Source organism: Heterocephalus glaber, unplaced genomic scaffold (genome assembly GCF_053883595.1).
Source record: "Heterocephalus glaber isolate CG9 unplaced genomic scaffold, H.glaber_assembly_v1.0 deba00001481, whole genome shotgun sequence".
Lineage (NCBI taxonomy): Eukaryota > Metazoa > Chordata > Mammalia > Rodentia > Bathyergidae > Heterocephalus > Heterocephalus glaber.
The window spans coordinates 25,154,944-25,179,607 of record NW_028258317.1 but is presented as its reverse complement, the minus strand read 5'-3'; the positions used below and the strand labels follow the sequence as shown (position 1 = coordinate 25,179,607).

At 38.0% G+C, this 24,664-nt stretch overlaps 1 protein-coding gene across 2 annotated transcripts in view; it reads left to right on the top strand.

The window, feature by feature from the left end:
- Tek (TEK receptor tyrosine kinase) overlaps positions 1–24,664 on the top strand; it is a 126,621-nt gene that overhangs the window by 36,636 nt on the left and 65,321 nt on the right. For both annotated transcript variants that reach the window (XM_004838368.4, XM_021252944.2), the window contains exons 2-4: positions 8,271–8,582; positions 16,984–17,094; positions 17,617–17,769. In XM_004838368.4, the coding sequence (XP_004838425.1) occupies positions 8,271–8,582; positions 16,984–17,094; positions 17,617–17,769 (576 nt within the window). The remainder of the gene's footprint in view (positions 1–8,270; positions 8,583–16,983; positions 17,095–17,616; positions 17,770–24,664) is intronic.

Genomic DNA, 24,664 nt, shown 5'->3' with positions numbered 1-24,664 from the left:
CCACCTGAACAATCTGAATATTCTTATTTATCAGTCAGCACCAGATATTATGAATATCTCTGTTCTTTGTCAGGTCAATAGGAAAATAAGATGTCCTTTTAATTGTATTTTGAAATTTGTGGTCATGTTAAACATCTCTGTCTGTCTACTATCTATCTGTCATCTATCTAATCAGTTATCTTTTGCAGACTAATGAGCCATTCCAAACAGTAAAACAACAAACTTTTACTATTCCTTGGGATTCTGTGGGTCAGCTGGGAAGTTCTCTGGTCTAGGATGGATCTTTGTGGTCATCTGACAGCCTGGCTGGCACCAGCTGGCCTAAAATGGTTCCCTCCCTGAGCTGGCAGGTGGTCAGCTGCACCCCAGAGGGACTGGCTTGTCTACTCTAGTGGTGTCTCAAGTGGGTCAGTCTAGGATCCTTGTGGTGATCTCAGGCTTCCACAGAGCAGTATGGGAGTGCAGGCCAGTGGGCAAACACTGTTCCCACTCTGCTGATGTCACTTTTGCTAATGACCCATTGGTCAAGGAAAGTCCCATGGCTAACCTGAGACTCCAGGAGAGAGAAACAGACTCCACATCTCGTGGAAGGAAATGAAAACTATAGGGGCCATTTTATCCAACCTACTGTGGTTGGGTGTTTATATTTCTTCCTCTGTGGCTGCCACTGACTTATTGATTTATAGTATTTATTATACATATTAATGCTTAAATTTTCCACATAACAATATTTTTCCCACTTGGTAACTTAACTTCGTTTATGTAATACTCTTTCTGTGTAGAAATTGTTGGCTTTTTCTGAGGTCAAATCTGTCAGTATTTTCCTTTATAGCTCTAAGTATAATTATGTCTTTAGATGACCAAACTGTGAGTTCTTGAAGGCAGAAACCATTTTTTGTTCTTTTCTTCACCTACGAAATGCAGCACAGAGCTTGGCCCATAGTGCTTAAGTAATTGCTTATTGAATGAATTCATTGATGGAATGACAGTCCCATTCATTTATTTAACCATTTGTTCATTGATCAATATGGGGTATAAACCTATTATGTGCCAAGCATTGTGCTAATTGTTAGAGATACAATGATGAACAAAGTAGACTTTTCTTATGGTATTTATAATGGAACATAAGAGGTCATCATGGGATTTAATATCGATGAGACATGAATTCAAATTACATTTTCCTACTTGCATAGCCTTGAAAATCTCTGTGTTTTAGGGCTTTTTAAACCTATAAAATGGAATATATATGGGTTCCTTCAATTTTTATTTTAGTTTTTTGAGATAGGGTCTCACTACATAGTTTAGGTTGGCCTTGGACTCATTACGTAGCCCAGGCTGGCCTCACACTCATGACAATCCTCCTGCCTCAGCCTCCTGAGTGCTAGAATGACAGGCGTGCACCACCTTGCCCAACAATATGTGAGACTTTAAGTGGCTGATATTTGTGAAACACCTAGTACAGTGATTACTATATAATAAAATAATTTTAGCTTCCTTCCCTACATGGTAAAATCTTAGGCCTGCTGGGAAGGCAAGACTTCTTTTGACAGTCTCATTTTAGCAACAGTCATGATCCTAAATTTCTTTCATTATTGCCTCATTTCTTTGGTTTGCTGTTCTAATAGTTCTCAGTGGGTTGTCATTTTGAGCAGTTCTTGATTTATTCTCTTGTTGTGCAGTCAAATTCCCTTCTGTGAAGTCAGTCAAATGGCCTTCTCTGCTGGGAGCTGGAGAACTGAGTGCTGCTAACAAGTGTTGTTCAGGGCCACCGTGCAGGATAGAGATGTTCGCTTATGAATGTGGGGATGCACCTCTTTGGGCGGCATAAGGTTAAAATGAATGTGGCAAGTGACTGAATCAGGAGAAAAACCCAGAAAGAGAAGGTGGTGTATATCCCGAGACAGAGTCTTCCCACACCAGTCCTATTCTCTGGAGCTGGATGAATATAGAGAGCACCCTCTATCGGGATAAAGTGAGTAGGAAAGACTATTTGTGTCAGGCTTGGGGAATCTGTGAGGAGGGCAAAACTCATTGTGGGTATTTCTTTTCTCTTTGGCTATTTCTGTTCCCTTTGTCCTATTCCTTTCCAACTTTTTGGCTGCCTCTCCTCAGTGTCTTTCCTTTCTTGTTCTGGTTTCTACCAAGTTGGCATTCTGCAGGTACATCTTTCCAGATTTGTAAACACTCCTAATTCCCTCACACTAAGGATTTGGCTGTGGACTGAAAGAAATGGCCTTGAAGAGAAATCAGAACTCAAGGGCTGACATTGTTACTATCCTTTGTATGACAACCAACTGGTCTCTTTTCTGTAAGGCTCAGTCCCTTTTCTATTGCCCTTTATACAGTGAGACTTGACCAGGGAATCTCTAAAGTCCCTTAAACAGCATGATATGACAGTACCATACTTCCTCCACGCTCAGCACCTCCCACAATGGAGTTTGCATGGAAATGTGCATGTATGCTACATGTTCAATAAGGTCTTACTGTGTGGATGTCCTTGGAAATATAAAATTTTCCCACTAGTTCACTGATTTGAACTAGGACCTGTGTTATTTAGTCTAGATGGAAAATTTCTGGCAATTTAAGGCAGGACAGGATGCCATTCACTTCAACAGACAAGGACCCCATTTTGTTGTGAAGCAGGGATTGGAAATGGGCATGCTCTTGGGGGAAACTGGCTTGGCACAGCTCCTGCGTGAGAATAGTTTGTTGTTAGAGACACAGCTCAGTCACCTCCAGGATGCTGAACTCTAAACTCCCACCTGTACAGTGAAAAAGTAATTTCCTTTAGTTATTTACAGTCTAGTGCATTTTGCTATCATCTCCTTAATTGCCCAACATCTTCTTGGAAGGAGCCTGGAGGATAAAGGTGTGGCTGAGAGACTTATTACATTTACATGAAAGGATCACAGAGAAAAACAACAGAAAAAGATTCAAGTGTTGGAAACATGCCTGGGAACCTCAGGGAAGACAAGAAGGCAGAAAGACACTAAAAATACTTTAACATAGGGTTGATAGAGAAATGGCACCAGTAGGTCTGAGCACCTAACAGATACTAATGCCAAGGCAATTTAAGGATAGATTTAAGAAGATTGCAGAAATGAACCCATTGAATATTAATTCATTCTTTGAAACCCTGCTCAGTAGTTACCCTTTTGAAGAAGTTTGTTTTAATCTCCTCTCTAACTTGCCTTAATTAACTCCAATTCTCTGTTACACTAGATGTTCACAAACCTTCCCCCAACCCAAGTTGTCTGTTTACCACTATGCTATCTCATAGCATCTTATAATTCTTTTTCACAGTGCCCATGTTATGTTTATTAGTGTAATTAATTTTCTGTCTCTGTCTTTCCCATTGGCATGTAAGCTGTGGAGGGTTGAGATCACATCTGTTTGATTCCTTGCTGCGTCTCCAGGGCCTAGTGTGATATCCAGCACATGGATGGATATTCAATACATTTGTGTAGTAAGTGAATGAACGGATATATCAATGAAACAATGAGTTTATTTTCTTTTTTTTTTTTTGGTACTGGGGATCGAACTCAGGTCCTTGCGCTTGCACAGCAGGCAGTGAAACCATAATGAGTTTATTTTTAAACAGACTCCCTTTTCTAGACAGCTTTAAAAAAGTAACTAAAATTCAAGCAATTCCACAAACTACCTTGCGTAGCCTTATTCCAGGGATGCTTTTGGCGAAGGCCTTTTCATTTTATTGCCAATCCTCTGGCTTCTGAAGTGCTTTTGGCTAAGATAATACTAATCGTCATCTCAAATATTCAGAACTGTAGTTAGCTACATCTGTTACAAAACTGGGATGACCATGAACACTTTTAAAAAAATTAAACATAGCTAATGACAAACTTCCCAGAGCCATACAGTTGTAAAGACACAATGCATTATTCTAAACACAGTAAACATTAGTGAAATTCCACCAAATACAATTCCGAAGTAATAAGAAGTGCAAGGGACTTGGCTCATTATGCAGTAATTTAACCTGCTGTTTCCTTGAAGCTTGCCAGTGCTTCAAGATCAGGGAACAGGGTTAATGAGAACTTGACTATGCAGCTGTGCTGAACTTGAATGGGAGCGGGAAGCACACTAATTGGAGCAAGTGTGTCATGCTGACATGGAATGTATTTTCGTTGATATTCTGTTTAACTTTCACTTTTCTTCAGCTGTTAGAAAACTGAGTTAAAATTGATGACCTTTGAGGTTTTATATGTTAAGCAAAATCACCCCCTTAAGTGAAATCTGATGTACAGCCCAAATGTTTAAAAAAAAAAAAAAGGAAGTTGAGCAGCTCTCCTGGATTGTACCTGTGTGGATGCAGATCTGAAAGCCATTCTGTGGATTTTGCCTCTCTCATTTTCAGAAATGTCAAGAATGCCTTTCAGAGAGTGAGAAAGAATAATTCCTTGAAATGCAATCTGAAAAGCACAGTGTAATTTCCATCTGTAATTTCTAAATCAGTTTAGCTCTATTATGTGGGTATTGATTCAGGTCCAAAATAATTTCTATGGCTTTTTAAAAAAAAACAAAAAACATTTCCATATCTTAGCTAGTGGCTCATTGCTCAGAACAATATTGCATACAAGAAAAACAATGCAAAAACAAGAGTTAAACATCTTGAGTTCACCACAACGTGATTTAGTGACAAATTCAGTGAGCAAAACATTTTAGAGCTTTGCTGTGCTTCAGTTGTGAGGCTTATTTGTTAACTTGGCAGATGCCATGCTCCATGGCAAATATTTTCTTCCAGCCAAGAATACTTTTATGCAAAGGCTGCAAGTGTTGAAGAGATCTTTGCTATGGAAAAATAGTGTTGTATTTTACTTTTTTTTGTGGTGCTGGGGATTGAACTGAGGGCCTTGTGCATGCTAGGTAAGTGCTCTACACTCCTAGACCTGAAAAATAATATTTACCGCCAAATATATAAGGTGTGTAAAATTCAGCATACATCTTCCTTTTAAAATGCTCTTGACCTTGATGATAGAAATATAAGTTGAATTAATGGATTTGATCAGAGCACCTCAGGCTGTGGGAGTGATGAAAGAAGTCAGTCCCAGTCCCCAACAAGCCTTGGAGAGGGTAGTGCCGTAAGGTAGGAAAGGTGTTAAGCTTGGGGACTGATGTTTTTTCTCCTGGCTACCCAGTTCTCCCCAATAGGTAATTCTTGTCCTTAGTTTCTTTGTCATCTAGAAATTCTTTAGACAGATACAAGCAAATACAAACATTAGATTCTTATTTTAAGAAAACCGAGAAAAACCTAGTAGGTATTTCTTCTCACAGTCAAAGCCCACACAGACAATCCTTTTATTGTAAGTGATGCTATAAAGGACAGACTCATGGGCAGAAGTTTTCCTAGGACCAGCATGCTGAATTAGGTGGCAAAATGTAGTCATCTCTAGACTCCCAGAGTACATGATTTCCCTTTCTATTACTGGGAGTAAAGGGAGATAGTTGGGAAGAACAAGAAGAAAAAGAAACAATCTACACCTAGAAACAATTTTCAGTTTAAGTATGATTCTTTTCAAATAGACTGCTTTTTCTATTGTTTCCTAAAGTCATTAAATAAGCTACAGTTAGTACCAGTGCCGTGAGTTCAGAGCAGATGCCATGGTTTTGGCAAATCTCTGAATTGGACCTAAAAATGGTGCTGGATGGAACTGGAGCTGGAAGAGTGACAGTGTTTCCTTCCTTTGATGACGCTCTCTGGAACACGCTTGGAGTGCTGAGACCAGGAGATAAGGTGGTCACTCAGAGGCGGGGCTGGATTTGCATGTGGAGGGGGAGGTGTGCACTGGTGTTATTTTTGGAAGCTGTAATAGTGATGTTAAGTTTCATCTTGTCTTGCAACACTTTTATTATCCTAACCTCTGTCCTCTTTCCTGAGACATTAAAAGGTACTAATGAAGCTAGAAATAAGAGGATGCTTTGAGGAGAAACCTATTCTAGGGGAAAATTCTCCCTCAATCCTATATATAAAATTCAAATATAACTCCTGCTTATTAACTTGATTTTCAAAGCAAATTGTATGAGGATTTCAATACTTGACATATGCAGGTGCTCAAATAACTTCTGATGAATGAATACTAATCAATATCGAGTGCTCAGCAACCACTGATTATTTTTCTATGGCATTTGGTACAAATGATAGTATTTGTTTTTGTCTCCTATGAACCTAGTAACTATCAAGACAGTCTGTTAAATATGGACAAAGAGGTTATGGACTCAGGAAAGCACTTTCATTTTTAACTTCATTATCTTAGAAGTAGATCCAGGTAAGTAGATTGAGTTTGACTGGGCAGATCTGGAATAAAATTTGTCCATCCATCCACCCAACCAACAAATATTTAGGTTTTTTATATATTGAAATTAGGCAGGATATGGTGGCACACACTTATAATCCCAGCACTTGAAAGGCTGAAGTGAGAGGATTGCTATGAATTCGAGGTCAACCTGGCTACATAGTGAGTTCAAGGCCAGCCTGAACTATACGCAGCAAGACCCTGTCTCAAAATCAAAAATAAAAACAGACAACAAAAAAAACTCCATATAAATCTCAATTCTTAAATTTCTATTCCTACACAAAACAACTAATTCTTTTTTTTTTTACAACTTTAATTCTTATCCTCATGGAACTTACTAAAGGAAGTGAGAGAAAATAATAAAATTGTAGTACTCTTTATGAAGTAAACAAATGGAAGTAGAAGATAATGAGATGAGATTGTATAGGTACAATAGAGAAGGCTAGCAGAGAAGCCCTCTATGAGAAAGTGACACTTAAGCTGGTACCCAAAGGTTGAGCAGAATTTCAACATGCCAAAAGTGTAGAAAAGCAGTCCAGGCTAAGGGAACAGCAAGTACAAAAACTTTGAAGTAAGAAATGACATGGTTTATTCAAAGACTGAGTGAGTATTTGATACTAGTTCTGCCTTCAGTAGCTATGATTAAACAAACTACTCCAGTTTTGAGACTTTATCTCTTCATATTTACAATTGAGATAATGGTGCATATCTCTAAGGGTTGTTGGGAGAATTAGAGTATTAAATGAGATAGTAAATTGCAGTGGGGGTGAACCTATGGCATGTATACCGAGGCGGGCTGTTTGTATCAATGAAAGCTCTAAAGGGCTCACCATCACCAGCATATATACTTCAATCACTTTACGTACATGTACACAAAGGTCTTTGAAACTCTAGTTGGGTCCCTATCACCGAACATGCTTGATCTTTCAGGTCTCTGGATCATTTTACCCAGACTTGGGAGTCAACCATCATTATAGCTAGAAAACATTTTCTGTCCCTGATAGTTCCACATTTAATGAGAGAGGAGAACAGGGAGATTCCATTTGCTCATGTTAGTCAAGAGGACAAGGAAAGGGAGAGGGAGAAAAAACTAGATATGGGGGTGGGGAGAGAGGCGAAATATTGAGAAAGCAAACTGAGTTTTCTTTTTAAGTGTGTTTCATCATTTATAGAGTAAATGTTAAAGCCTTTGTTTTCACATTTGGGGAGCCATGAGGTTTGGGACTAGGTGTTTAGGAGACAGAATAACGAAAATTAATCATGGTCGTTGCTACTTGATAAGTAATAGCACTTGGCAAGTTATGTATTTTCTTATTTGGTCTTCACAAGAATTCTGAAAGATGTGTCTTATTAACACCATTTTAAAGAAGAAACATGAGGGATACAGGGAAATGCAGACTTTATTCAGTTGTTGTTCTCTTATCTTGAGGAATTTAAAGTGGAACTGGGGAATTTTTTTAGAATGGTGTTCTATAAAATTACTATATGTAATTGGTATGTTTCTGCAGAATACTTTATTTTGGCAGTACTATGCTAGCATCTATTAATAAATAATGACCAATGATGATAATTATTGTGAATAATATGCCATTATTGTTAATTTATCTCCGCTAAACAAACATTTACTGAGTGCCCACCTATATTTCAGGTAATATAGTGTATAGATATATAGTACACGACTCATTCTGGGAAGTGACAGGGTTAGAGCTAGAAGTTAGGGGTTAGGATTTGGGTTTGGGTTCCACTGCAGACTGGGTGTGCAGTGGTGATGAAAGGTCTTGATGTCTTGGTAAAGAGTTTTGAATCTTGTTCAATGGAAGATAGGTGCAAGATCAGAAGAGCCGATTTTAGAAAGACTGCTCACACAACTATTCTCAGACAAGGTTTTGGATAAGACCAGTTTACCCTGTGGAGCCATGTTAATAGCGTCTGTAATAGATTATGCTCTCTCTTTCCTTTTAGGAACAGTGAAAGGTGCCATGGACTTGATCTTGATCAACTCCCTACCTCTTGTATCTGACGCTGAAACATCTCTTACCTGCATTGCCTCCGGATGGCAACCTCATGAGCCCATCATCATAGGAAGAGACTTTGAAGCCTTAATGAACCAGCACCAAGATCCACTGGAAGTTACACAAGATGCGACCAGAGAATGGGCTAAAAAAGTAGTTTGGAAGAGAGAAAAGGCTAGTAAGATCAATGGTGCTTATTTCTGTGAAGGACGAGTTCGAGGACAGGCTATAAGGATACGGACCATGAAGATGCGTCAACAAGGTAATATGTCCCTAAATCATGAACAGGCAAGGTCTGTTAGGTGTATGCACACACACACACACACACACACACACACACACACAAGCAGGTGCGCGGGTTTTACCAAAGTTTTGGTAGCTGTTCCTGCAGAGTCTGCATGAACTGCCTGAGTGTAGAGCTTGAAGACCATGCCTATCTCTTCCTAAGCATTTCTGTCTCTGGTTCAGACAATATTAGAAATTAAAGAGACCACTCAGTCTGATTCCTTCCCTAGATACTGTCCCTACTTCACGATGTGCAATAGAGCATATGATATGTTCCACTAACAGCTTCAGAAAACTTAACAAAGATACAACCATGCTACATACACATAATATAGAAATCACAACAATTAAAACACTATTGGTTATTTTGAGATTTCTCATTTGATACTTTGTTTTGTTTGCGCCTGAATTTTCTTGCCAGAAGTTAACATTGTCAAGAGAAAATTATAGTAAAAATAAAAAATTCAAAAGGGAAACATCTATCAGAAACTCACTTTAGTTGGTTACTTGGTATCTCAGTTATTTATGGGCACAGTAATGCCTGTAACATAACCACAACTCACAGTGGCACATAGTAAGCATTAATAGCTTGCATGTCTAAGTCAGCTGGGCTAACTAGATGGCTATGTTGAAGTTGGCTGGACTTTCCTACATATGTGGTACTGGGTGTCTGTGGGCCTATCAGGCTGGCTTGGCTTAGGAAACTTGACTGGGTTCCATATATCTATTATCCTGTAGTAGGCCAAAGTAGAAAGGTTCTCATGGAGATGGTACAGAAGGCAAGAGAACAAATGAAAACCTGAGGCTTTTAAAAATCTAGGCTCAGAATTGCACATTATCACTTATGCCTCATTTTATTGCCCAGTTAAAGACAAAGCTGAGCCAGAGTACAAACAAATGACAAAGAGCAGGAATAAGGAATGGGATACTCTCTGATGGCTACCCTTCAGAGAAAGAGACCAGGATTTAATTTTAGCAGTTGAGGACCCTTTTGGAAAACACCCAGAATTTTGAAGGATTTTGAGAGCCTCCTCTAAAAGGAGAATACTTCTTGCTACCATGCCGCAAGGCAGTAATGTGATGGAACTTATATCCCAAATCAAAATTGGAACCTAAGCTAAATCTTTAAACTATTCCACTAATCTGATGGCAATTGGAGAAGATGGTGTTGCATGTATTATTTAATGATTGGGTTGTAAGGCTTCCAGGACTGGACAGGAAGGTAGACTTGCAGTGGTTTTGATGGGAAGAAGGTTCAGAATTCCAGTGTGATGTTCTGGAATGATCTGGCCCTTTGCACACTATTACTAATGCCTCATTTGATTGCTTAAAGCAAGTCAAATAGCTGAGCCCAGAGTTAGACTGAGAGGGTATTACACATTTCAGTGGCAAAAAAGCAAGGATACAGGGAGGGATGAGGAATTGGGAGCCTTTCTCCCTGCCACCATTTTGTTCCACTGTAATATTCTGGCCCTTTATGATCAGCCACCTTTGTTTGTTGGGCTGCTCTTAACTAAAATAGTCTTTTTGTTTTTGGTATTATGACTGAACCCAGGGCCTTTGCACTGAGCTACATGCCTAGCCCTTTTTTATTTCTTATTTAGAGATAGTCTTCCTAAATCATTAAGTTGCCCAGAGTAGGCTTGAATTTGGGATCCTCCCACTTCAGCCTCCCAGAGTACTGGGATTAACATGTAGGTGCTACTATTCCAGGTTATTAAAGGAGTCTTTCTCAAATTAATATTGTATAATCACAGGGACTCAGTTCTTTAGAGGTTAGATTTTAATTATAAAACTGATCCTCGTAAGTAATATACCTGCGTACATTTCTGATTTGGCAGTTTTTCCATAAATCTGCAGGTTTTTCTCAAAGTTGAACATATTTATAAATCACCCATGGGACTTGTTAAAATGCAGACTCTGACTCAGTAGAGTTGTTAGGAAAAGATCTGAGACTCTTGTATTTCTATGAAAGTCCCCAGTGCCAAGACCCTGCTGTAACCTCATGGACTAGACTCTGAGGAGCAAGTCTGAGGTTCACCTGAAAACATTTCTTCAAATTTGCTACTGGTAGTAAGTAAAAAGATTTAAAGGCAGAAAGCTCATTTTAAGTTCAAAAGTGATAACTGTTCATTATAAATGAAGGAAAGGATTTTCTCAGCAAAACTATAATGTTTACCTTTAAATGACATGTGGGCAAGTGGGAAAAGCACACAACAGAATTTCCCAGGAATTCAGCTCTCTAGTGAGGAAAGAGAGGTGGAACAAAGGGATGCGAGGTGTGCCAAAACTATCATGGCTGAAAATGAGCACTATTATTTTTCACATGTGTCATTTGGGTTTGACTTGAGTAAGGAATAATGTGCCCCTGAATTTTCACATTCCGAATGAGGACGGACTGGGATTGGTACCACAGTGGTTTCATGGGAATGAAGTGTGAAGGGCCATCAGCCCACTTGGGGCTATCCTAAGAGTGTCCCTGGCACTATGTAAATTACTAAATGTGAAGCATATTGAACCAGGACATTGGGAATTAAAAAAACAACTATGACGATCCATCCAAACAGAGAGCTAAGTCACCACAGGTAAAGGAGATCTTAAATTCAGTCAGTGGAGGCAAGAGAAGATAGTGAGCAATAGTGGAGACAGGGTAGCTTTTAGATTCATACTCACCTGAGTTTGAATTTTTTCTCCACTGCTCACCAGCTGCGTAGCCTTAGGCAAGTTATTTAGCTTTGATTTGTCTCATTTATTATCATTTATGAAATGAGAGTAATACCTAAAAATTCTGGTATATGCATGAACCCAGTTCCCATAGAGGCCATCATTTACACAGACATGCTCTTAGAAGCTTCTTTAAAGTGAGATATTGCACAGTAAGATGCATATTAATAATAGTAGTTTGTAAATGGAATTTGATGATCTTCCATTAGAACCTGTATTCACAACCACTGCATTGCACTTTGCATATGATTCTCAGTGTTAACAATTCACTCTGATTTTGAGCACTTGTTTTATAAGCTACAATGATTCTATCTGAAATGTTGAAAAGTAACCCGGGGCATAGAGTAGAGATGGGAATGGAAGTCAGCCAGACATGAGTTTGAGCCTCACTTTATGCTCAGTGGTATGGTTCAGGGCAAGTTACTTAAGTGATTGAAATCATAGGTTTTCCTCACTTGAAAAAGTATGAGAATAAAGATTTTATCACATATATTCAAAAATCAAGTGAAGCACTTATAGATTACTAACATTATCTTGTTCACAGAAAATGAACCAACAACTACTATTATGTTCAACAACTACCATTATTATAGTGTCTTGAAGTAATAATTTAGAGGGACTACTAATTTCCCTACCTAATTGGAGAATTTAAAAAGATCACATACTAAAATAATTGTAGAGGTTTATACAAAAAAGAAAAATAGATAACATGTTTTCCCCTGTATTTTAACAATAACAGCAACATCTCAGACTGGCAAACTTGTTCTCTTATTGACCATCCAGTGGGGGAAATATGGTGCAGAGAAAGTGACATCCATTATGGTGAATCAGGAAAACATCCAAAACTATGTCTTTGTGCCATTATTAATTCCTTAGTAACATCATGGGAACTTAGCCATGCCTGCCCAGCCACATAGCAGGATAGGATAAACATCAATATATTCCTGCTTGCTGCTGACTAGTACATCTGGGGAGGAAATGGAAAATCCACTTGAGATGTGCCAAAACACAGCTTAAATTGGCTCCCATAGCCTAAACAGCCAACTCTTTTTTTATCAATGGTATCATCCAAAACAGTCAGCAGCAGTTTGTTCACACTTCACTGGTGATTTCATGAGGAGCTAGGGAGTTAAATAGTAAATAAAGTTTGAAACATTTTCAGATCCAAAAATCTGTTTCAGAATGATCTCTCAGAAGAAACATAGTTTTTTTTTTCTTCCTGTTTTTATTTGAGAAATAGATTTGCATTAGGAATACCAAACTACCCAAAAAATGACTTGTGAAGTTGATAGGAGCCACCTACATATAAATAACACAAATGAACATGTTAAATGCATAAAGAAAATAAGAAATTTTAAAATCAGATTCATTTTTTTCCACAGTTGTTCCTAAGCCTCTATTTTTGCCACATACTGGGGATGCAATAATATTAACATTTCCTGAGTATTTATGATGTTCCTGACATTCAACTGGCAGCTTTGTATATATTTCATTAAATTTAGTCTACCAAAGGTACATCAGATGCAGACTACTGAGACCTCATTAGTAGATGAGGCACATCACTGTGTCACTTAGTGCATTCACTAGCTAGTAAGTGCTGGATCTGGAAAAGTGAATTTGGGCCTGATCCCAAAGCCCTGGATCTAACCATCACCCTGTCCTGACTTTCAAAGGCAGATTCTTCCCTTGTGGATTGTTCAGTCTGGGAGAGGACATGCACCACGCTCAAGGCTGTGCCAGGAAGGGCAGGGTATCTGGGGAGTGGCTATGAGACCTAACCTGGAGAGTAGGGACTGAGAAAGGCTCCTTGAGACATTTACATGGAGACTGATGAGTGAGCAGGAGCTGGTGAGGCATACAGGAAAGGAGTAGAAGAGAAGGGAGAAGACTTGTGACTTGAACACGACTGCTGAGGCTAAGGATGCAGGTCTGGAGAAGGGTAAGAGTGGAGAGCTGATGTTACTGAATGAGTGGGGCAGACTTAAGTTTGTATTTCAACTTCCTTACTCAGTCACTGTTAGGAGGCCTTAGGTAAGAGCTGTTGTCAGCCCTAACTCCATCTCCCATGCCAACAAACTGAATATTCTGTTTTCACTGGGCTCTTGTGAAAATTATACAAAATAATAATGGCCATAAAACTGTATTATTACACTTAGTACTTATCTAACATTAAAGGAGACAACTGAAATGTAATTATTTTTTATTCATGAGAAACATCTTTGTTTATAACTTTTATAACCATTTACCTTTTTCTCTAGTCTTGAAGGAATAAGTGGATTGTGTTCTTGGTCAAGTTCTTAGTCCATCCAGGTGACCTTAAGCAAATAATCTTCCAGCATAGGCCTCAGGAATCTCATTTACAAAATGTAGTGGTTGGACTTTAAAGGGTTTTGAGTGCTAACATTACATAATCTAATCTATGTATTGTTAGCAGGCAAAAGGTTATTAATCTAAGCCTTAACATTATACAACCCAGAGCTAGGCTCTCTGACTTGGATCCTGGCTTTCCCAGGTAGTTGCTGTGTGATCTTGAACAGGTTACTTAAACTCTCTCTGCACCTTTTTGTTTCCTCATTTGTAAAATTAGGATAATGATGGTATATACCTCATAAGGGTATTATGAAAATTAAATTTGTATGAAGTGCTTGGTCCACAGTAAACACTTAAAATATGATTATTGTTTTTATGATACAATCAAGCCACAGGACATGGATATTTGTGTACTGAGTACAAGCCTGGCCCTTGTGTCATCAGGAAGCCCAAAGTAGAACATGAAGGTTAGATTTCCTTCATTTCTACTCAGCAGAGGATATCAGTCTAGAGACATGAATTCAGGCAGTAACAGGCGGACAGCAATAGAACTCTGGTGTGGTGGTGCCCCTAAGAAAACAGGGAGCTTTAAAAGGTACAGTGTCTGAAATAATAGAGTCACAGAGTTGGAGGGAGCTACATTGGAGCTGAGGAACTGAAGAACCTCAGTTCCTTTTCGGAATACAATGCTGAGTGGGAAGTCTCACGGTCAACTAAACAATCATTACACAAAAGGGCAGAAAATATAAACAAACCACATGGAAAAGAACCATGGCATGAAATGGCCAGAAAACATTCTCACAGGAGCCCAGCAACCTATTGCAGAGAGTAAGAATTTCACACAGTAGGATGGCTAAACGGAGCACCTTGTCAGTGTGAGAAGGAGCTCCATAAAGCCACCCCCCACTTCCCTGTTGCCCTTACCTGTATGGTTGATCTATTTTGGTACCACCAAGCAAACTACCAGGCACAACCATAATTACAAACGTCAGTACAACTGTGTTGCCACTTATTTATATTTGTAAAGGATACTATAGGCAACATGGGCTTAGCATCTGTGATGTAACAGACTAACAATTTTTTTATGGTAGAAATTATTACTTCTGAATTTCAGATGAGGAAGCTGAGATGTTCAAAGGTGAAGTAACTCATTCATAAAGGTCTAGGGGGTAGATCTGAGCCCAGGACTGTCTGATTCCAGTGCTCATATGCTATCTGATCTATACTACGCTCTCTTTAGGTTTGCCTCAGGCCATCATCTGCACCAAAGGTATTTGCATAGTTGGCCGCAGAGGGGAGCCCTGGCAGGGTGCCATGCCCAGGTTAGCAGGCACAGCCCACAACAAAGGAAAACAAGCAGACAGACCTAAAGCTCAAGGCCTTCTGGGTGTGGTTCAGAGGCATCTCTTGCCCTCACAGGATAGCTATTGAAGCCAGAGATGCACACAGCACTGAGTCATTCTCAAGCTCCAATCTGAAAGCCACACATGAACTGAGAACTTAGGCACAGGAACCCCAAATTCACCACGAGGTTCTCAGCAAGAGACTTTCTGATACCCATGGCTTGGTCCTTGAGTTGAAATTCTGCAGGAATTTATTTATACCTTATGGTACAGAGTGTTTTGCTATTGATTTTTAATTTGGGTACATTTTGTTCAGGGAATTTGTGGTACATAGAGATGTGCTATCTGGCTTAGTAAGGAAGCCATATGCTTGCAAACAATCTGTATTTAGATAACTGGCATAGATTTTATAAATATTCAACAGATCATTAATGGTATTATTCAAATATTCTATATTTTGGCTTAGTACTTTTCAGTCTGTTTGACCAGTTTCTGAAAGTTTTCCACTAGGCTTGTAGATTTGTCAATTTTTTCCTTTAACTGTTAGAATTTGTTTCAGGTGCTTCGAAGCTCTGCTGTTATGCACATATTCAAGTTCAGGAATATTATATCTTCTGAAACAAGATGTATATAAAATCCTTGGACAAGATGGTGGATGGCTCCTTTTTATTGTTATGTAAAAACCATCTTTATTCCTAGAAATTTTAACTTTAGAAATTTTTCAGATATAAATATTATAAAACTAGTTTTAGTATTAGTTTAATACATATTTTCTATGCCTTTATTCTCAGTCAGATTTGTCATTATGTTTAATGTGTAGTTCATAAAAAGAACACATGGTTGTGTTATTTCAATTTACTCTGATTTACTTCAATTTATCTTTTAACATATCTGGTATGTCATGATTTTTCTGTGGCCTTATTTGTTCTCATTTTAGTGTTTTGTTTATTTCCATTCTATCTTTCTCTTCATGTTTAGGGAAGTTGTATATCTTGTTTCTCTTCTTTTAGTGGTATATTTTTAGTATTAAATATTATATTTAAAATTTTATTTATATTTTATTATTTTTAGTGGAAACTTTTGTATTTTAACATAGGCTTAACTTTAAAAAGCCTAAAGTCAGTCTCTCCTCATTCCAGAGTGTTTCTTTGCAGATTATAATATATAAGAATTCAGAAATGGATGTAGTTGGGAGAATGTTAAATTTTATTCACAAACTTTCTCCAATAAACCAGGACAGTGTTGTATTACAAGCCTGACACAGAGACCAAAGTTTTCAGTCCCTTGACTTAAAATCTAAAAAGACAAATAAATGTAGAATAACTCCCTATCTCCTCCTAGCACTGTCCAGTCCCATAACTATATCAGTTCATACATGTATAATCAAAGGGTAGAAAGTAAGACATTAGGTTCCTTCATTATCTTTATTCTTCAGTATTCTAGTATTTACACCACTAATAAGCCCAGCATTGTGCTTGTACCATTTGGGAAATATTTGGAGCTCTAAAGCAAGTAGAAAGATTTTGAGCAAGAGTAACCTCAACATGAAAGGACCAAGGGAAAAGCTATTTGCAAATGTTCTTCTCTTCTTCACTTTGAAGAAATTCATATTGCATTCATATTCTTTTCTACTTTGAGGAAATTTGGTAGAGATTGGAGAAGGGTGGCAGATAGTTAATATCAGGATTTATTTTGATAGTAGATGTTGAACAGCACAATGTTCTTGCCTCCTCAATCATTTGCATGGAAATGGTATATATAATAATGGGTGTATATATTTATATTTTTAAAGAGAAAATGACCATTCCTTTCAACAGATTCTTAATAGAATGAATAACCTTAAGAAAGAATAAAATCTATTAGCACCATTATCTTTGATATCATAAAAAACAACTGATGCCTGGAAATTACCAGGTCTCATCTTTTGAAGGTCAATATTCAATTGCTTCTGAGGAAAATGTGTGACATCATTTTTGGTGTTTGTTTTCTCTTTTTTAAAAGCTTCCTTCCTACCAGCTACTTTAACTATGACTGTGGACAAGGGAGATAATGTGAGTATATCTTTCAAAAAGGTGGTGATTAAAGAAGAGGACGCAGTGATTTACAAAAATGGTGAGTATATGTTCCATTTTCTTTCTGTACCATGGTGTGAGACATCAGATAACACTTGGCATATTAGATCATTATCTAATTGTAGTTTCAGGGGCAGATGTTTGAAGTAAAGCTGCTATGATGCAAGCTTATTAAATTCTGGATAGGATAGGAGCTTTCTTAGGCAATGTGTTTGATTACTTAAGTAAATCAAACTGGGAATTCAAATATACTCTGTACATTCATGAATGAATATGGTATATGTACTTATAATAAAATCCTGTCATAAGGAGGATCCCAAATTCTGTTTCTCTGCAGATTATTATATAAAATAAAGGAATTCCAAAATGAATGTAGTTGGGAGAATGTTAGATTTTATTCACATACCATCTCCTATTAACCAGAGGACTCAGGCAATGTTGTATTCCAAACTTGGCACAGAGAAAGAAGTTTTCAGTAAAATGTGAGGTGATTTATTTGTGAGAACAAACAAGGAAATCAGAGTGTTTAAATCTGTCATTTTCCACTCTTTCCTCTCACCAGGTTCCTTCATTCATTCAGTGCCCCGGCATGAGGTACCTGATATTTTAGAAGTGCGCCTGCCACATGCTCAGCCCCAGGATGCTGGAGTGTACTCGGCCAGGTACATAGGAGGAAACCTCTTCACCTCGGCCTTCACCAGGCTGATTGTCCGGAGTAAGTGACTGAGAGGCCACAATCTGTGATGGTGTAGTTAGGATTTTTGGTTTCAAGGAATAGAAACTGCCTGGCTACTTAAGCACAACTCAGGGACTGATTAGAAGGATACTAAGGACTCTTGACAAATTGCAAAAGCTAAGAAACAGGTTCCAGAAAAGATCGGCTCAGGGGAATATCAGGGGGTTCAGTAGTGGGAACTGAAGGGTAGATTTTCTCTGAAGATGCTGCCATTATCATAACTCAGCTACTACAGTGTTTACTTCTGAGTGTTGAATTCATAGCAGAAAGAATCAAATTGGCCTAAAATATCAGATCCCTACTAGCTATAGCCAGAAGTTAGAGTCCAGACCAATGAGCTATAGGCAAAATTAGAGTCATATACTACAGTTAGGGACAGGCTATGGCAGAATCGTTCTCATACAAAAGGGAATCGCGATGAGCACCTGAAAGGTGACTGCTATAAGGAGATGAATTGGGCCTCCTGGGTCAGGCTAATCTCTCATTAAACATTTCCTGTAAATCCCATACTTTCCAAATCCATTTAACTCTCAAATGTGATTTTTATTTTTAGATTTGAAAAATGTAAGAGCTAGAACTAGTGAAAGCTCCCCATTATAATTTTGTAGTAAGAGTAACCATTACCAGTAACTTACAGGAAATTAATTTGTAGAACATAAAAGATTTGCCCTGAATTATGTCCACCTATGTTAGGATATTTTTGATTAAATATTTAGGCCTTTGGGTCTACATACCTGAGCTGCTCTGTCATTCCTCTATAACAGTGATAGTGAACCTTTCAGAGCTTTCAGTGATAACAAACAGCCTGCTGCAGCATGTGTGCCACATGTTTGCCACCCTGTACTACTCTATATTGTCATAGAGATATCATGGTTGACATCTCTAATTCAAGAATATAATGTATTTTGCTTTGCACTATATTCATTCATTCAGCAAAAGGTATTGATCATAACTCTGCCAAGCACTGTGTTGGTATTGAGAATTGAGTGTGACAAGAAAGAAGAAAAAAATTTGAGTCTTTGTAGGAAAATGGATGTACCTTGAGACCATAATGTTAAGTGAAATAAATCAAACACGTACACTTAAACAGACCTGAGGACCAGTGGAACAGATTAGAAGATGCAGAAACAACTCCAGAAACACTCAGCCACCTCGTCTTTGATAAAGGAGCCAAACACCCTCACTGGAGGAAAGATAGCCTCTTTAATAAATGGTGCTGGAAAAATTGGGTTTCAACTTGCCGAAGATTAAAACTAGATCTATATCTCTCACCATGCACTCAAATAAAATTGAAATGGATTAAAGATCTAAATATTAAAATAGAAATGCTGAATCAGCTGGAACAGAGGCTAGGTAGAACTCTTGAAGACGTTGGCATAGGAAAAGATTTTATGAACAAAACCTCAGTTGCCCATGAACTAGCACAAACAATCAACAAGTGGGATCTCTTCTTACTAAAAAGCTTCTGGACAGCAAGAGAAACCACCAGCAGTGTAAAGAGTCAACCCACAATGTGGGAAAAAATGTTCACCTGCTATTCCTCAGACAAAGGTCTACTATCTAGAATCTATAAAGAACTTAAAAAGGTCAGACCTCACAAATTTGAAGACCCAATCCAAAAATGGGCATCTGAAATGAACAGACATTTCTCAGACAAAGAAGTAGAAATAGCAAATAAACATACAAAAACATGTTCGACATCACTGGTCGTTCGAGAGATGCAAATGAAAACAAAACTGAGATTCCACCTCACTCCAGAAAGAATGGCTGCTATCATGAAATCAACCAATAACAAATGCTGGCGGGGCTGTGGGGAAAGAGGAACCCTGCTCCACTGCTGGTGGGAGTGTAGACTGGTGCAAGCACTGTGGAAATCAGTATGGAGATACCGCAAAGAACTAGGACTGGAAGTCCCATTTGACCCAGCTATTTCCCCGCTGGGGATCTTCCCCAAAGAATTAAAAGAATCATACCACAGTGATATATGTGCACCCATCTTCATAGTGGCACAATTTGTAATAGCTAAAACTTGGAACCAGCCCAAATGCCCATCAACTGGAGACTGGATAAAGAAAATGTGTTTTAAAAAGTGGAGTACTACTCAGCCATCAAAAATGAGAAATTAGAGACATTTATAGCTAAATGGATGCACATTGAGGCAATACTCTTAAGTGAAATAAATAGGACACACATGTATAAATACTGAATAGTTTCTCTAGTGTGAGAAACTGAAAGTGTAAATAAGGACTAAAAGGTATAGATAATGTGAAATAGGAAGAAAAGGGGCAGAGGGGAAGTGGGAGGGATGGAAGAAAGGAAAGAAGGGAATGGAATTAATATGAGAAAATGAAAAACTGGAAACAAAGTCCTGTAAATAGGTAGGGATGGAGGGGTTGAAGGGAGGGCTGGGCAAGGGTGAAAAATAAGAACCAAGAGAGATTATGTAAAGGTGCAAATTTCCAATGATGAAGGTCATTATACTGTATACCTAAAATGTATCAATAAAATAAAATTTTAAAAACATGCTTAAATTTCACATGGTTTCTCTTATAAGAGAAATATAAATAAATATAAAATATAAATAATATAAATATAAAATATAAATAAAGAGCAAAATAAAAGAGAGATAATAAGAAAAAAGGGAGATAGAGCTTTTGCAAAAGGAAAGGGGAACAAGAGATAGGGGTGAGGGGAGGTATGAAAAATTAAGATGTGTCATGTACATGTCCCAACTCCCCATGAAGAATATAATCATTATGTATTACAAACATTTACTAATAAAAAATAAAAACTGAAAAGGAACAATAAAGCAATATCCCTTGAGTTATTTCCAGTCAGAGCAGGTACATATGTAATTAAATAGATATTGTAATATGAAAAGTGTGGTTCATTTAGTTTATGCCCCATGCTAAGCCACCTGTACGGGTGTGAAAAAATATAACAAGGTATTTTGTAGGCAGGACTATTTGAATTTGAATCAAGGGGAATCTGTTGATATACCCAGCACCTGTTTCCTCCCAGAAGACTGCTGCCTTTGACTTTTCTCCATTCAATGTCAGGACGGTGTTTGTGTAAGACCATTCTTTTAAAAACTATAACATACAACAATACTGTAGTAAAACTGTAATATTCAGGCTCCAATAGGTGGCATCTCATTAGCCCTACATGAAGTATCTGTTGATCTTGGTCCCTTGAATTCCACTTTTATTTCACCACACAGAGTCTGCATGGCAAGAAAACAATTTGGTAGCACTCAGGTAATTTCTAGTCTGATACAAGTGTGCCAAGGGACTCCGACTCTGGGGTGAATTGTCTAATAACACCAGAAGCATCAGTTGATATATGAGAATAGAAAAATAATGTGAAGAATAGAAAAATTGTGTGGCTTTTCTACTCTCCACTCTCACTGAACACATTTCCAACACTAGATGTGTGGGATTTTTCTCTCCACACTAAACAGTTTTCCCAGTGGACAATGGCTAGGTATCCTTCAATTTAAAACAATTCTGACTCTCTCTAGAGACAGCGCCAGACCCACAGGTTAAGAACTCAGTCCTATATGATGCCCCACTTCAGGTGCTAGTTGCAAGCCCCAAGTGATGACCTGTGCTTCTGAACGGCAGCCAGCTATAAATCAAAGGTTCCTAAGACCCTCTACTTGGTTTGATTAATTTGGTAGGATAGCTCACAAAACTCAGGGAAATGCTTAGTTACCAGTTTATCAGAAGCTATTACAAAGGATAAAGATGAACAGCCATAGAGGCAAGGTATATGTAGAGCTTCCACGCATTCTCCAGGCACCCTACCCTCTGTGTCTGGAAGCTCTCTGAACCTGGTCCTTTTGGGTTTTATTGGTATTCTGTTACATAGGTGTGATCAACTCACCCTGCAGCCTTTAGCTCCTCCCAGAGATTGGTGGCTAGAACTGATGTTTCAACTCTCCAATTATGCTTTGGCCTTTCTGGTGACCAGCAGTTATTCTGAAGCTATTTCGAGGCTTCCAACCACCAGTTCTTTTTTTTTTCCCCCACTAGTCATCTTATTAACATTGAAAGATAACTTTACTTTGAAGATTCCCAGGGTTTTGTGAGCTGTGTGCCAGGAATCGGCGGCAGAGACCAAATATGTATTTCTTATTATGTCACTGTATCATGGTAGATAAGACCTAAAGCTTTTTAAAATGTTAAAACAAACATGATTTAGTAGAGATTAAAAATTTAAAACTCACCTGAACTTTTAAGACAAAGCAAAAGACTTCAAACATATTTTAAACCCAAATTTTCTTTTCTGGTTTCTTGGAGTACATATTCATTTCCCTTCCCTATTAGGAGTATTTTTATGAAACCATGTGAATCATTCTAAAGTTTGAGTTAGATCATAATCATCTTATATAAGAATATTTTCTCCAATATTATTTCTTTGATGTTTAGTAAGAAATGAGATAAACTGAAGGCATATGTCCATTTCTCATATCTGTAGATTATTTCTCCAGAATTAATCGGAGCTTAGAAACAGATAGGGCTTAAGGGTTTGTGTTAAAAATCCCACTGGTTATATTTGTAGAATTTTTTTAAAAGTTTAAATTTCCTCCCTGACAAAAGATTTCTCACAATAAAAGTTTTTGTGTTCCATGAATAAGTATTTTTTTAAAATACAGAATTACAAGGCTTTTAAAGAAAATAATAGATGCCCAAACTTGTAAATTGTCAACAAATTCTTCCTGACTTATCCATTCCCAAGAGAGTACCCCATGGTCCCTTAGAAGTTTACTCTTTCCTCCTTTCTGGGGCGAGTTGTTAAGCTGGGATAGGCTCTCAGGTAGACACGGGGCTGGAGAACACAGTTTCATGTAACGAAAGGCCCATTTTATCTACATTGTTTGCGATTATTTTTACATGGGTAAATTACCAGTAGCCTGGCTCCCAAGCTATCTCTGGTTGTGCTGAGGCTTCCCCACTTTATATAGTAAGGAATATAAATATTAGAGAAAGCAACAAAATGTCTAAGAACTATTAAGTAGAAGGCTGTAAGAAGTGGTCTGGGTTGACAGTTTTCTAGATTATTTTAAATAAAATATTGATAACTAGGCGCTCTTGCCAAAGCGATTCTGAGGCTATGTCAGCTGTAGGCACAGGTCCAAGCTTATCACTGTGAGATAAATACTCAGGGACAAAGGCAGTAGTACCCTTCAGATGAGAAATGAAACTGTTTCTGGCCTCAAAAGGCCATCCCAGCTATCCTGGGTTTTTTTATATTAGCAGGTACTATTGGACCTAATTAACAAAGTGTTGGAGAGAAGTAACCAGGAAAGATGAATGTAGAAGAATTTTACCATCCTTGTGCTGTTGATTTATGTATCTTATTTCACTTGTTTCTTATATGCTTTCTAGCTAAAAGAAAAATAGATGGATGCTTTTGGCTGTTCCTTCCCTGTTTAGCCTTATTCCTCTTTACATACTCTCTCTAGGACAGAGGATCTCAGACTGTAACAAGTATTAGAATCCCTGCGAGGGATTGTTGGGCATAAATTATTGAGTTACCTCCAGAGTTTCTCTTTCAGTTGGTTGGGCAGGGGTAGGGGTGGGGGATATGTCTAACATTTGCATTTCTATCAAATCTCCAGGTGTTGGAGATGGTCTTGGCCAGGCACACTTGCAAGACCATTTCTCCTGTCTCTAACCATACATACAGCTCTGAACGTGCCAGGTTTTCTTCCTATGCCTTGCCTTTGCCTGGAACCTATTCTCCAGCATTATCTTCTTTACAGCTAACATAGTATACCAGATTCAATTCACATCCCACTTGCTCTGAGAAGCCTTCTTTTGTACCTGCTTCTAGTTACAAGGCAGGATTCAGTACTCCTTTGTCTCTGTTTCTATCATTATTTACTGTTTATAGATCTGTCTTCAATATTAGATAATTAGCATTTAGAGGGCAAAGAATATTTTTTATTAGTACATGTTTTAGTATATAAGGCTTGCATTCATTTTAGGAAGTAGGTACATATACTTAACATATATTAATACTTTTTATTCCCCTTGCCCTTTCCTCCCTACCACCTTGCTCCATATCTAATTCCCCTTCCCATTTGCAAAGGATCTATCTCCCTATTTCCGCTTGTCTATCTGTAACTTTTTAAAAAAGTTATTTGTACTTTGGATTTCTCTTACAAGAGAAGTTAAGCAATATTTAAGTTTGGGTGTCTGATTTATTTCACTTAACGGATGGTCTCAAAGTGCATCCATTTTCCTACAAATGACTCAGATCTATCCTTCTTTATGGCAAAGTAGTTACTCCATTGTGTATAAACACCACATTTTCTTTATCCATTCATTTGTTGATGGGCATATAGGCCACTTCCAAGGATTAGCTATTATGAAGTGTACTGCTTGCTATTGCATAGATGTCTTTAACTCTTTTGGGAAGATATCCAGAAGCGGAATAGCTGGGTTGAATGGAATTTCTAGGTGTAGTTTTTTGAGGAATCTCCATACTGATTTCCATGTGGTTGTGCTGTCTTACCTTCCCATCAGTAATGTAGAAGGGCATGTTTCCCCCCACAGCTCCACTAACATTTGTTACTTGATTTTGCATGATAGCCATTCTTTCTTTTTTCATTATTTTTTTAAAAATTAATTTTATTGGTACATTTTAGGTATACAATATAATGACATTCATCACTGAAAATTTACACCTTTACATAATCTCTCTTGGTTCTTATTTTTTCCCCATTCTCTGGTCCTCCCTTCAACCCCTCCACCCCTCCCTATTTGCAAAGACTTTGTTTCCATTTTTCCATTTTCTCATATTAATTTCATTCCCTTTCCTTTCCCCTACCCCTCCCATTTCCCTTCCCCTTTGCCCCTTTTCTTCC